Below are 15,126 nucleotides of genomic sequence, written 5' to 3'. Positions count from 1 at the left end.
TCTGGAGCCCTCTGCTGTGCCCATTATTTGATCCCACCAAACCCTACTTTACTAAAGGACATTCTGGATCTCTGGAGCCCTCTGCTGTGCCCATTATTTGTGAACAAATAAATCATTTCTCCTGCGCTCAACAGAGATGTGGTGGCGATGGGTCTCCGAGGCTTGGGGTATAAGCACAGCTTTTGCTGCCCTCCTGGGATCAGGAGAAACCTGATGGGGACACTGTATAAAGAACAAAAAGAGGGTGCACCAACCTTGTGTGTTACCCAAATGGAGTTTATTAAAAAGGAATGAGAAGAAATGTACTCACAAATATGAAAATGGTAAAAGCATATCAATCCGCAATGGACCCAAAGCAACCAGGTCATCAGGACAGTGTCCAGCATGCCTGAGGACCTTCCAAATGGCTGACGTGTTTCGAGGGCGGATCCCCTCTTCTTCAGAGACTGACTCTGGGTCCATTGCAGGTTGATATGCTTTTAACCATTTTAATGTTTGTGAGTATATCTCTTCTCATTCCTTTTTAATAAACTCAATTTGGGTAATGCACAAGGTCGGTGCGCCCTCTTTTTGTTCTTTATACAGTGTCCCCATTATTTGATCCCACCAACCCTTACATCACTAAAGGACATTCTGGATTTCTGCAGCCCTCTACTGTGCCCATTAGTTGATCCCACAAACCATTACATCTCTAAAGGACATTCTGGATCTCTGGAGCCCTCTGCTGTGCCCAGTTGTTGATCCCACCTTACATTACTAAAGGACATAGTGACAATGTAGGGGATGGTAAAGGAAATACTGAGCACAGCAAAGAACACAGGAGATTGACAACACCAGAACTGTAATTTTTCAAAGACTTCAGTCAGTGATTCCTCTTAATTTTAGCTGTGTTAGATGAAGTGGGAGTGGGAAGTACTTACAGTGATTGTAAAGTCTCGTGTTTTTTTTTTTTTTTCTTTTAAAATAACAAACATGTTATACTTACCTCCTCTGTGCAGTGGCTTTGCACAGAGGAGCCCAGATCCCTGGCTGGAGCTCCAGGCCCCTCCCTCCAGCTGAGTACCCCCACAGCAATAAGCTTGCTATGGGGGCACCCGAGCCGAGTTGCAGCTCTGTGTATCCATTCAGACACAGAGCTGCCATTCGACCCTGCACCCTCTTTCTCTCTTGATTGGCAAACTGAGTTTTATTGACAGCAGCGGGAGCCAATGGTGCCGCTGCTGTGTCTTAACTAATCAGAAGAGAGAGTCCCGGACAGCTGACGCATTCATTGACATAGCTGGATAGAGAGGGGGCTCATGTGAGTATTAGGGGGGCTGAGAGGAGCTGCTGCACACAGAAGGCTTTATATCTGAATGCGTAGAATGCATTTAAAGTGTTTGTAAAGGCAGAAGGTTTTTTATTTGAATGCATTATGCATTCAGATAAAAAACCTTCTGTGTGCAGCAGCACTCCCCAGCCCCACTAATAATTACCTGAGCCCATCTCGATCCAGCGATGTTGCAGGATAGATCCGGCTGTCCGAGACTCTCCCTCCTCATTGGCTGAGATGGCAGTGTTTCCATTGGCTCCTGCTGCTGTCAATCAAATTCAGTGAGCCAATGAAGATAGAGGGGGCAGGGTCGGGTCAAGGCTCCATGTCTGAATAAACAGCTGCTTGCTATAGGGGCACTCAACAGGAGAGAGGGGTCAGGAGTGCCAAAGAGGGACCCGAGAAGAGGAGGATCTGGGCTGCTCTGTGCAAATGTTATTTGTAACAAAGAAAAACTAAGACTTTACAATCACTTTAATTTCTTATTTGCAGGGGGGTGTTTTGTTAGAAATGTAGCTTTATTGTCTATTTTTTACACATGCACATATTCTTTCTTTTTTACACCAAGCAACAGGATGCTTTTGCCAAATACCCCCCCCCCCCCCCAATACATAGAGAAATATTAAAGTGTTACTAAACCCACAACCATGAAAATCAGTCTGTATATGCAGTAAACCATGCTTGTTTTACTCATGTGGAACCTAAGGAATTAATCCTCTGCCTTTGATCCTTTCTTAAAAGGCTGTTTGATCCTGTCTTCTCTGATCCTCCCCTTATTTTACTGTCCCCATTACATCTGCTGATAGGATGGAGCCTTGGAGGCATTATGCACATGCTCAGTTTGGCGTGTATTGCTAGAGGGTTTTTTTTTTTTTTTTTTTTTTGGGAGGGTGCATGTGATCGGCACAGAGACCCCAGCACTGTCCAGACAGAGGGACAAGGATCATGCAGCCTCATAGGACAGTCAGAGGAGAATGAAAACTCCTCCTTCAAGCTTTAAACTGACACTGATGGAAGACACAAGACCGCTATATACTACTGATGAGAAGTGGTATTTAGCAGTTTATGTTTACTAAAATAATTGCATTTCCATATTCTGTGTACTGTGGGAAACCAGATATAGTGAATGCAGGGTCCTGGGTAACACTTTAAGTTCCTATTTACTATTATTATTCATATTAATATATCATTTTATGTTTTTAGGAAAAGGGCAATCCACATTTTGACACAAGGAATATGATACTGTCAATACTCAACTTGTTCTTTGGTGGAACCGAGACAGTCAGCAGCACCCTTCGAAATGGATTCCTTATATTTATAAGATATCCTGAGATACAAGGTAAATACTGGGGAGAACTCTGCAGTTAAATACTCATGAAAAGAGAAATGAGGTGCCTTGGCCTGTCAAAAAAAAAAAAAATCATATATTGTTTCTCAATTATCTAGAATGTGTGGACCAAGAAAGGTGACTTCTAATTTTTGCTTTGTGTTAATGTACGCATAGGTGTCTATTCATAAACAAATTTGCATACAAATGTCTTATTGTCCGCACAGCCGGATCATGAGACACTTTCAAATATCCCCAATAATTTGTCTAATATGTTTATTTGTTAGCTCCATCCATTGGTCATAATAGGGTATTTTTATGATTGAGATGTTTCAGAGAAATGCTGCATTATAGCCATTGGATGGAGCTGAAGATCATAGGAAATTACCATATAAAACAGATTACAGGCATTATTTGCAACGGCTATGCACTAGCCACAGCAATTTTCTTTTTATACATAGATCTCTTATATTGCTAAATCCTTTTTTTTCTGTATAATATCTACATTAATATTTCCCAGACAAAGTACTTGAGGAAATAGAAAAGGTTGTTGGCCAGAATCGCATCCCGAACATTGAGGATCGGAGCAAAATGCCGTATACAGATGCTGTAATTCACGAGATCCAGAGATATAGTGATATTTTTCCAGTTAATGTTGCACGCTTAGTGACAAAGGATATCAACTTTAAGGGATATACCATTCCTAAGGTAGGGGGGATTTTTGTTCACTGTGAAAATATATTTTTTTATAAAATTATTTTTTGATTTACTCAATTCCATTTTTCTTTCATGCCAACATAAGTGCATTTCAAATCACTTACATTGTTTGACAAAAAATAACAATTATTGGTCTAAATTGGTCTAAATATGACCTTGTTAAGGGGATGTTTTATATTTTATCTATTGGGTATTGTTTTACTTTGTCCTAAATACACTGCATAAAAACCAATTAGTTGTCTAAATATTATTTTGTATTCTGAAATGTAATAAGCTATCTCCTCTGAGGTCACTCTTTTTGTGTGTCTTTAGGGTACAGATGTCTATCCATTACTATGTACTGTTCATCAAGACCCCAAGAAGTTTACTACTCCCACTAAGTTCAACCCCAATCATTTCCTGGACAGCAATGGCTGCTTTAAGAAGAATGAAGGCTTTATGCCATTCTCTGCAGGTACCTTTACATTTTAATGAGACACCACATTCTTAGGATAAACTATACTGAATGAGAGTGGTCTTGTCTTTGGTATCCTTCTTGATGACCTTTTTGTTTTTGAAGTACCTGATTGATGTAATGACTGCTTTAAGCAGGGCTTTTTTTCTCAGAAAATAGGTAAAGGAACTCAACCACGACCCCTTAAACCTCCCGCCACCCCTCACAGACACACACACATCAAATAGTAGGCGTGGTCAATTGTCACTAACAGCGGGAGTGTCTTAAAGGGACAATAAATACCAGGAGTGCATTATATACAGGGCGCAGAGTTCGGGGGATGGGGGGGGGGGTTACACAGAGTTTTAGGGTGCAATACGTACATAGTGCAGAGTTCAGGGGTGCACTGCACACAGATTGCCAAGTTCAGGGGTTGGCTACACACAGAGTGCAGAATTCTTCCACAGCCTCTTACCTCTGCATCCCCCATCCACATCTCCCTTTCATCCTTCTTCAGCAATGACCTCTGCATGCAACCCCCCCTTACGCTGCCCCCCATCCTCTTCCCACCTCCTTAAATGCTCCGCCATCTTCCATGTGTCTTACTTTCATAGCTCTAGTACCTCCCAGCACACTGAAGGTAGCTCCACCTCTCTTACTTGTGGGGAGATCATCCAGGGAGGATGTCAGCATCTGTACTGCAGCCCGGGCAACTGCATATCCCTTTTCCCCATCCTGCACTCAGTGGGAGCCGTTTTGGAGATCAGATCTGAGGGAGTCTTTGGGAGACAAGCTGTCACCTTGTAAACACATAAGCCAGACTTCTGTGTTTACATCTGATAGTGGTGAGCAGGGAGGAGAGGGCCTGAGTCAGAGGTGGTGGAACTGAGTTAGACCAAGTTCCAGCTGAAAAAAAGCCCTGGCTTTAAGGAGAACAGAGAATTTAAAGGATAAGTTTACCTTTTTGTATCATGTTACACCCATATTCAGGGTGTAACATATTACTGTAGCACCAGCCCCTGCACCCCTCTGATGCCCTTCCACGATCCCACATTGTTACAGTGGGCTGGGGATTTTCTCCCCTCGCTCGCTGTCACAATTTTTAAAAAAATGCATCTCAGCCCGGCTGCGTCATTCATTTAATTTAATTAAAGAGTTCTGAACTTATCCTTTAATGCCATTTTCTGCAAGTGCATTTATATTTAAACCAGAACCCACATTCTTAAGTCAAAACCACCTATACTCAAAATAAGAGAATTAAGTCGGGTCCTGCTGTTTGGTATTTTTGCTTGATGGCCCTTTGCTTGTGAAGTACCTGATTGACACAATGGGCCGGGTTTACTTAAACTGGAGAATGCAAAATCTGGTGCAGTGTGCATGGTAGCCAATCAGCTTTTAACTTCAGCTTGTTCAATTAAGCTTTGACAAAAAAAAAAACCTGGAAGCTGGTTTCTATGCAAAGGTGCACCGGATTTTGCAATCTCCAGGTTTAGTAAATCAACCACAATGACTGCTTATGAAAAATAAAGCTTTTATGTCATTTTCCGAAGGTACATACTGTATACATTTTACCCAGACACCACATTCATAGATTAAAATAAAATTATACTCAAAATGAAAGGGTTCCTGCTTTTTGTTATCCTTCTTGATGATTCTTTGTTTGTGAAGTATCTGGTCAATACAATGGCTGCTTTAAAAAGATTGATACCTTTTATGCCATTCTCTGTAGGGACATTTACATATTACCCAGACACTAAATTCTTAGGTTAAGGTTCAACTATACTTAAAATGAGAGGCGTTCTGTTTTTTGGTATCTTTCTTGATGACCATTGTGAAGTAGAGGATTGACCCATTGTTTGTGTAGTACCTGATTGACGCATTGGCTCCTTTAAGAAGAATGAAGCCTTTATGCGATTCTCTCTATGTACGTTTAGATTTTAACCATACACCACATTCTTAGGTTAAAGTGCAACTATACTCAAAATTATCCTGTTTTTTGGTATCCTTCTTAATGAGCCTTTGTGAAGTACCCAATTGATTTTTCAAAGGATCTTTTGTAAATGTAACCGTCGCCTATATTTCTTTCTTTCTAATTGCCACATTTAATGCACTAGGGTGCGCCTGATGTTGTATTACTATTGGTAATAGTAGCAAACATCACATTTTTGGGTTAAAGTACTCAAAAAAAGTTTGGGTTTTATTAAAAAAATGGTAACAATGCTTTTCAGAAGAGACGTTGATTTGAAATTCCCTATAAATGGCTTTACTTGCCCTAATACAGGCCCTCGTTTAGAAGCCCACCTCCACAATATAATATTCAGAAGATTGGATTAAGTGACTCAATCGCTCTGGTCCTCATGTCTCAGCTCGTTAACAAGGATTCAGTGCTTGCTTCAGAAGAACAGTCTCTTGACAAAATTGCTGACAGATGACCTACTTTATATAGGAAACAGTTTTTGAGAGAAATATGAAGGCTGCTTTAGTTAAACACATTTTTAAAATGCGAATTGCCCTGTCTCGGGTCTCAACACTTTCTAGGTCATTTAGACCAAACAATTGTGACTAGAGTTTAAAAATGTCTTCTCTCTCTTGCCAATAACAATTAGTTCCTTTCTTTTGTTTTGTGACTGTGTTAAAAATGTTTAGAGGGGTCATTTTGTAAAAATGTATTCAATACAATGCAAAATGTAACTGTCTTTTTTTTCTCTTTTAGGAAAGAGAATTTGTGTTGGAGAAGCTCTGGCCCGTATGGAGCTGTTTCTTTTCATAACAACTATCCTACAGAACTTTAAACTGACTTCTAAGACTAAATTCACAGATGAAGACATCAAACCCACAATGACAGGATCCGCCAATGTCCCCAGATTTTATGAGATGTCTTTCATCCCTCGGGCTCTGTAGAATGTTGTTTAACTCAAGGAACAAACCCACCTTTTCCACAAGCAGCTCCTCTCCTCCCATGAAGAAGATCTCTAGAGTTGATGTGAGAAAGCCTAACCTTTCATCCTGGTCCATGTTTCAAAGGGGGAACAGCACACTGATCAACACCAGCACTATTTCCCAATGGGTACACTGTCAGCGTGGCAGTGTGGCAGTTATGTATAAGGGTGGGGCTTTGTGTGGAAGTGGGGTCAAGTCAATTATTGGCTTGCTGGGCAACAAATCTCACTACAATGTCTTGTTTTCTATAACATCATTATAGGTCAGACAGAAAGTTGCTGATTTGTCAAGCTGTATCTATCAAGTCCACTCAAAATAAAATACAAAAGCTCAACAATGCTTTACGATACAGTTGTGTAAGTGTTTTTTTTAAATAAAAATGAATCCTTCTATATTTGTTTAGTATCTTCCTGAATGCATGGTAACAAATTTAACCACATTGCTAAATGTTGCCATTCCACCCCTCCTACATCTCTTAAAGCAAGCAGATCAAGAGCCTGATGACCTTCAGATTTATGCAATTGGAAAGGATGAAACACATTTTAAGCTGTCACTGTGTCAAAAAAATGTTCAAATAGAATCAAAGGTTTACATTTTAAATGCAGCAACTTACAATGCCCATTTTCATTATTATCAACTTCAGGACATACTGACTACCCTTCAGGGCTATAGTAATACCAAAATGTCAATGTTGGATAAGGAAACATTAACTCCCACACATCAAAACAAGCATTTGGGCAATTTTGCATTTTTTTGTCACTGAGATTGGAGCCAATCTATTAGGGCTTGGCTTGTTTCATGCACTGGGATTGTAAGTTCTGGATTGGACATGATGAAATATGCCTAATAGGCAATGTCTGTAAAGAAAGATACGTGTAGGCATTTACTGGACTAGGTTATAATCACAATTGTCTCATACTTCAGCATTGCACCCCCAGATTTCTCCAGTTTCTCCAACCCAAGCTTTAGTTTAGGCCACAGTTGATGAAGAGGATATTATAGAACCTTTTGACTCCTCCCCGTTACGTTCCAACCAGTCATAGCCAACAAGATAGGAAGGAAAACTTGACTATTTGTTGACTTTGGCCTGATAAAAAAAAAAAAACGAATACCAGACTGTTACCCACTGCCTACTACAGAGGATTTAATTTCCCAATGCTATAGGTAAAATATCTTTACTAAACTAGACCTCTTAACCACTTTCCGACCACCGCACGACTATTTACTGCGGCAGCCAGCCTCTCCTGGGCAAAGTGACGTAGACATACGTCACTAGCCCACAAGCCTTTACTGTCAAAAGTGTCAAAAATATCAGTTAGGGGTCCGATCTGTCCGCCACAATGTCGCAGTCCCGCAAAAAAAAAAATCGTAGATCGCCACCATTACTAGTTAAAAAAAAAAACAATAAAAATGACATAAATCTTTCCAGTAGTTAATAAACGCAATAACTTTTGTGCAAACCAATCAAAATACGCTTATTGCAATTTTTTTTACCAAAAATATGTAGCAGAAAACAAATTGGCCTAAAATGTTAAAATATTTTGATTTTTACATTTTTTTTGAGAATTTCATTTAAAAAATTTGAAAAATATTCTTATTTTTTCAAAATTGTCACTATTTTTTTGTTTATAGCGCATAAAATCGCACAGGTGATCAAATACCACTAAAAGAAAGCTCTGTTTGTGGGGAAAAAAGGACGTCAATATTGTTTGGGTACAGCGTTGCACGACCGCGCAATTTTCAGTTAAAGTCATGCAGTGCCAAATTGCAAAATAGGGCCTGGTCTTTGAGCAGCCAAATCCTCCGGGGCTAAAGTGGTTAAAGGCAACTTATAAATCCCACTTGCATTGCATGAGGAACCTAACAGCTTTCAATAAACATCTGTGACTTATCCATTTTCCATTTTTTTTTTCAATTGTGCTCAGCTCAAAGTTGTTTCCAGAAAATAAAAGTCACTGTTTTTGCTAGAATACTTGGTATAACAATTTACTTGATACCCTTACACATGCACCCTCTCTGGAGGAGCACAATTCCATCCTTTTCAAAGACTGATGGAATATAAGTGTAAACTAAACAATGAAAAATGTTTTCCGGTCAAACTGAGGTTGTAATGGGTATACAACCCTTACAATTCAATATTGATGCAATACTCAAATTACTCAAGCTAAAAGATAAAGCAAAGCTTGCTTCATTTCTAGGGTTCACAAACTATTTCTTACCCTGAAGAAGCTACGTGAGGACGTAGCGCAATGCGTAGGGCAAAGCACCGGAAATGACGTAGCGGAGAACGGGCAAGTACAGTCCCGCATCGGATAAGCGCATTTTGCAGCAGCTTCATGTGAGTGGAAATCTTTTATATGTAAATAAAAGGTTCGACAATACTTCACTATATTGGCCCCTTTATTTCTGAGATCCGAGGTACCATCAAAGACCTCATAAGTGGATCCCCATTACAAGGAGTACACCGGCAGCCATCACCATTACCGGGCTCCATTACATCCAGAGGAGGAGAGGAGAAAGGCGTATACCCCCTGAGAGATCTTAAAAAGGCTAATTATTTAAGAGATGGAGGTGAGCATATAGCACGCCTAGTGGTCATGTGCACTGAAGAGCACCCGCATGCACTGAATATATAGGTGGGGGAAATATTTCCTTTTAACACAGAAGAGGAAGCTTTACATTACTATTATCACCATATGGGACACTTGAGCACCTTATGATGCGAAGCAGCATCTAATCACTATTGAATGTATATGGACATCCACATCACCATTTATACTGAGTGATATAGATTTTATATATTGAGCACAGAGCACTATTTGATTTTATCACTAATATATATCACCATAAGCACTACTTATTGAGATATTCTAGATTTTTATGTTTATATGATTATGTGTATTATATATTTTAGTGTGATTTTATACATCCACCAATATTAAGTGATTATTAATATGGATTTTATACACCAGTCATAATAGAGACACTTTATATCACATACACACCTGAAGCGCGGTACTCCCCCCCCCCCCCCCCCCCCCCAGCTTCACAGACTATTACTTAAGGTTTGTAACTGACTATGCTTAAAGCTGAGTTCCAGCCTTTTTTTTTTTTTTTTTTTTAAAAACACCCCTGCGATGGTCGCATCTTCTATAAAATAGTCCGGCATTTGTAGTATGTGAACTCTTTTTGATTAGATAGTTGTGCAAATTACTCACTGTTACCTCCTTAGTAAGCACACTCTTATCTTCAGCGTGGGCATCTGAAGCTCCTTCCGGGATTTCCGATCTCACGCACACACCGGGAGGGGGGCGGGGGCGACTTCAAAAATCAGGTGGAGCTCTGCTTTAAAATCACAACACCTTTGCATGCCTTATTCAAATAGATTCAGAATGGTAGTGACACAGGCCTGTTCCAAGGCTGTACATGCTTAGAAACATCATATAGTATCTGCACCAACACTTTCACATTTTTCACCAAATACACCAATGTTTGTCTCTTATGATGCATCCATTGCTGCTTTAGATGTAGTTTTATCAAAAATGTACCCGGGTGAGAACTGACATTTTAACATGACATAACTCAGCAGGTCTAAACTTTCATGGGACAATGAAAGAAAACATGGTCCATGGTCCATGTTTCTACGTAATCACATGACGTGACATCCATAATGTGTAAATCACTCAGTGCCAAAGTTTTGACCAGTAATTTATTCCTATTTCAAATTTATGGGGTCATTTAAGGTTGACATTAGATGCTGGAATTGTTATAATATTTTCATCATTCACAAGGTTTAAAGAAGCTCCAGAAATGAGTGAAACTCTGTCCACCACTCCACCTATGAAGGAAATTGTGATCAGTGCTTAACTGCCCTTAATGCATCGTTTGCCATTGAAGAAATCCAGATATTCCTGGAGCTATGAAAGAAGTGAATAAGCATAGGGCATACCTCATATTAGGGGGTTAACTAGTTTAAATTGATGAAAGTCATGTCATTTACCTGATTGGCTGAGTAAACAGGGTGATTGGGAGGAGCAAGAGATGATAGCTGGTAGGGAGGAGTGAAGTAGATTGTTTGCAGATCTGAATTAATCAGAGGAACATCCCTCCCTCCTTCCCTGTTTGTGTTCTATATATTTGTATTTAATTTGTAGTCGTTGGTGGTTTGGGGTCCTTGACAGGTTGTCTAAATATGGTGTTTTTGGTAAAATAATGGAGCCCATCTTGGGTATGGGGTCCCCTGTTGGTCTGGTTCCATTTAGACTCCTGGGTAGTGGTGAGGTTGATAAGTGTCTGAGGCAGTGTTTGGCGGATTGAGACAAAACATAGCAAAATAGTGCCGCAGACACAAAGCTTTTGGTAGATGGTGCTGTCAAGGACCTGCAACCATTATGACCTAGATTGTTGTTCTTTATTATGTTTTCTGTTATTTATAAAGGTATGTTAATAAAAGGCTAAATTACCATTTTAACTCCACTCCTGAGTAGTGTTGTTATTTAGTAAAGGGGCACAGGGTGAGGGTGGAGATGGAGGGAGGCATTGGCATTCTGATAGGGTCTAAACTACTCTAGTAACAAAGAAATGGCTCTGTCCCTATCTATAACTGGCCTTTACAGCAAGGAGCACTGGGCAGGCAAATACATGAAAGACAAAAACAGAGGAAATTTCCCAGCTCAACTCACCAACCAGTCTGCTTACCAACCAAATTAACCTGTCCAACAGTACGCATTAACAACAGGAGTTTAGTTAGCACACATTTGCATACGAATGTGTATGCTGCAAGCCCCCTTCATGGCACCCTGTATTACTTGCAGTCCTAACACTGGTAATTTACATAATGGAAACACGTGCATTCTAATGGACAGGTGAGGGGCAGGTGGGCCTGGAGGCAGCCAAGTCCTCCCCAAAGGGGGAGGGGCAGATGATAGCATCATCTTGTGGTCAATTTCCATATAGCGCTATGGTTTGTGTGTTTCTAAGAGTCCCAGCAGCATACTGCATAGTCCCTTTTTTTTCACTCCCCCCCATTCTCCATCCAGACATCAAGAATAAAGACAGACAGCCGTGTCTACGCTCCAAGCTGACTTGTTATATATTACACAAGGTTCAAGACTCTCTACCTTTGGCCTTGTCACAGCGATTGATCAATCACCAAGTACTAGCACTGTTATGAGAGAAAAGGAAAGTAAGCTACATGCTACTTATAATGGAAGTAATGGGTATTTTACTGCACTACAGAACAGAGCAGTCTGGTGTGGGGGGGGGGGCAAAGTAAAGAGCTGAATATGTTCTGATGGAAAGGGGGGATGTTAAATTACCATGTTGCTGTTCTCTGCATGAGCAAAGCACAGGGTGACTACCACTTCACCTTTGGAAGATTTACCCCCCCCCCCTTCCTGACCAGGCCATTTTTATTTTTTTGTGATACGGCACTGCGTTGCTTTAAATGACAATTGTGTAGTTATGCGACATTGTACCCAAATAAAATGTATGTTTTTTTTCACAACAAATAGAGCTTTCTTTTGGTGGTATTTTATCTTTCTTTTTTGCTCTATAAACAAAAAACTACTGACTATTTTGAAAAATAAAACAATATTTTTTACTTTCTGCTCTAAAACATATCCAATAAAAAAAAATGCAAATGCAAATGTCAAATTTCTTTATCAATTTCAGGCAAAATTCTGCTGCATATTTTTGGTAAAAATATACCAATAAGTATATATTGATTGGTTTGCACAAAAGTTATGGTGCCTACAAACTATGGGAAATATTTATGGAATTGTTATTAATTTATTTTTTACAAGTAATGGCGGCGATCAGAGACTTATAACGGGACTGCAATATTGCGGCAGAAAAATTGGACACCTAACTGACACTTTTGACACTTTTATGGGAACCAGTGACACTAATACAGTGATCAGTGCTAAAAATATGCACTGTCACTGTACTGACACTGGCTGGGAAGGGGTTACATCAGGGACGACCAAAGGGTTAAATGTGTTCCTAGCTAATATTTCAGTGTAGTGGGGGAAGTGCTTTTACTAGTGGACCACATGGATCAGTGTTCCTGCTTTACAAAAACACAGCCTTTTGTAAAACAACAAGAGAAGGGTGCACCAACCTCATGCATGTCCACTAAAAGAGTTTATTTAAAATAAAAAAAGCAGCATACATTGTACTCACAAACGCATGATAATTGCATGCATGTAAAAGAAATGGAACCAATCACCTCCAGGACTGCCGGTATACACCGATGGTGCTGGGAGACGCGATGGCATCCGCAGACATCTTAAGTCTCCCGCAAGTTGCGGGAGTCTCCCGAATTTCGCCCTGCACTCACGGACACACGTGAGCGCAGGGCAATATCCCGGCAGGGCTGAGGACGGCAGTTTCAGAGGTGAGCTCAGCTGTCATGACTGAGAACAGAGCCGCTATTTAGGTCCGGCTCACAGGCGGAGTGATATCAAGTGCACTCCGCCTGTGGGAGGAGGAGCCATACAGAGGAAGCACACGGCTCTGCTCTCTACTGCTTGATATCACTCCACCTGTGAGCCCGTACTATGGAGGAAATAGCGGCTCCATTCTCACAGTGTTGACAGCTGAGCTTTGACACTGCCACCCTCAGCCCTGCCGGGATATCCACAGCATACCATAGAGCCCAGCACCACAGAGCCCAGCATACCACAGAGCCCAGCATACCACAGAGACCGGCACCACAGAGCCTAGCATACCACAGAGCCCAGTAGAACAGAGCCCAGCATACCACAGAGACCGGCACCACAGAGCCCAGCATACCATAGAGTCCGATACCACAGATATCACAGAGACCAGCATACCACAGAGATCGGCTCCACAGAGACTGGCACCACAAAGCCCAGCATACCACAGAGCCCAACACCACAGAGCCCAGCATACCACAGAGAATGGCACCACAGAGACCGGCACCACAGAGCCCAGCATACCACAGAGCCCGACACCACAGAGCCACGCATACCACAGAGACCGGCACCACAGAGACCTATACCACAGATATCACAGAGCCCAGCATAACAAGGAGCCTAGCATACCATAGAGCCTAGCATACCATAGAGCCTAGCATACCACAGAGATCAGCACCACAGAGACCGGCACCACAGAGCCCAGCATACCATAGAGTCCGATACCACAGATATCACAGAGACCAGCATACCACAGAGATCGGCTCCACAGAGACTGGCACCACAAAGCCCAGCATACCACAGAGCCCAACACCACAGAGCCCAGCATACCACAGAGAATGGCACCACAGAGACCGGCACCACAGAGCCCAGCATACCACAGAGCCCGACACCACAGAGCCACGCATACCACAGAGACCGGCACCACAGAGACCTATACCACAGATATCACAGAGCCCAGCATAACAAGGAGCCTAGCATACCATAGAGCCTAGCATACCATAGAGCCTAGCATACCACAGAGATCAGCACCACAGAGACCGGCACCACAGAGACCGATACCACAGATATCACAGAGCCTAGCATACCACAGAGACCAGCATACCACAGAGGCCAGCATACCACAGAGGCCGGCACCACAGAGACCAGCATAGTCTGCAAAATGAGTATAAAAGGTATGTGCATTAGTGTGCGTAAATTGTTGCAATGTGTTTTTTAATACCTAGCTGTGTTCTGTCATAATAAAATGTCATGTCATTCTTCATACATGCATGAAGAAGGACATGAAAGTTTCTGGCTGCCTAAGTCATATGTGCTAGGGGTGCAACTAGCCCCCAGCACATAACTGTAAATATCTCAACATGTGCAGTGTTTCCGACTCCTATCACCATGACCACTTCAAATCATTGAAGTGGTCATGGTGGTTAGAGTGTTACTTTAATATCTCCCAGAAGAAGTAGACCTTTGTATACTGATTCCATTTAATTTCATTATCCTCTGTGTTAAATTGGAAAGGGGGCAGTACAGCGGCGTGTGTGTGTGTGGGGGGGGGGACGGGGTGTCGGCAGCGCGGAGTGCCACCTTCCTGAAATGACTTTGCCACCTCCCTGAAATGAGTTTTTGCAGGTTGGGATGACAGCAAAGAACTTTGTATTCTGTGGCTGGAGGTACATTAGGCATTGACAGGATACAAAAGTAAATGTCGGCCAGTGCAGGCCCCAAAAATTAGCCCACAGGCGTTCACCTGACAGCAAAGAACTTGGTTTTCTGTGGCTGGAGGTACATTAGGCATACACAGGATAAATAAGTGTCGGCCATTACAGGCCCCAAAAATTTAATCATTGAAGTGGTCATGGTGGTTAGAGTGTTACTTTAATATCTCCCAGAAGAAGTAGACCTCTGTATACTGATTGCATTGCATTTCATTATCCTCTGTGTTAAATTGGGAAGGGGGGCAGTA

General features: G+C 41.5%; 1 protein-coding gene across 1 annotated transcript in view; it reads left to right on the top strand.

Annotated features, from left to right (window-relative positions):
- LOC309559480 (cytochrome P450 2G1-like) overlaps positions 1–7,066 on the top strand; it is an 83,736-nt gene extending 76,670 nt beyond the window's left edge. Inside the window, exons 6-9 of the mRNA XM_082262754.1 lie at positions 2,516–2,651; positions 3,160–3,347; positions 3,669–3,810; positions 6,503–7,066. Of these exons, the coding sequence (XP_082118880.1) occupies positions 2,516–2,651; positions 3,160–3,347; positions 3,669–3,810; positions 6,503–6,690 (654 nt within the window). The 3' untranslated portion in view covers positions 6,691–7,066. The remainder of the gene's footprint in view (positions 1–2,515; positions 2,652–3,159; positions 3,348–3,668; positions 3,811–6,502) is intronic.
- The last annotated feature ends 8,060 nt before the right edge of the window (positions 7,067–15,126 follow it).

The sequence above is a fragment of the Pelophylax lessonae genome (assembly GCF_965119305.1).
Source record: "Pelophylax lessonae genome assembly, chromosome: 7".
In the NCBI taxonomy this organism is placed as follows: Eukaryota; Metazoa; Chordata; class Amphibia; order Anura; family Ranidae; genus Pelophylax; species Pelophylax lessonae.
Note: the sequence above shows the minus strand (reverse complement) of the source record. Positions and strands in the feature narration are given on the sequence as shown.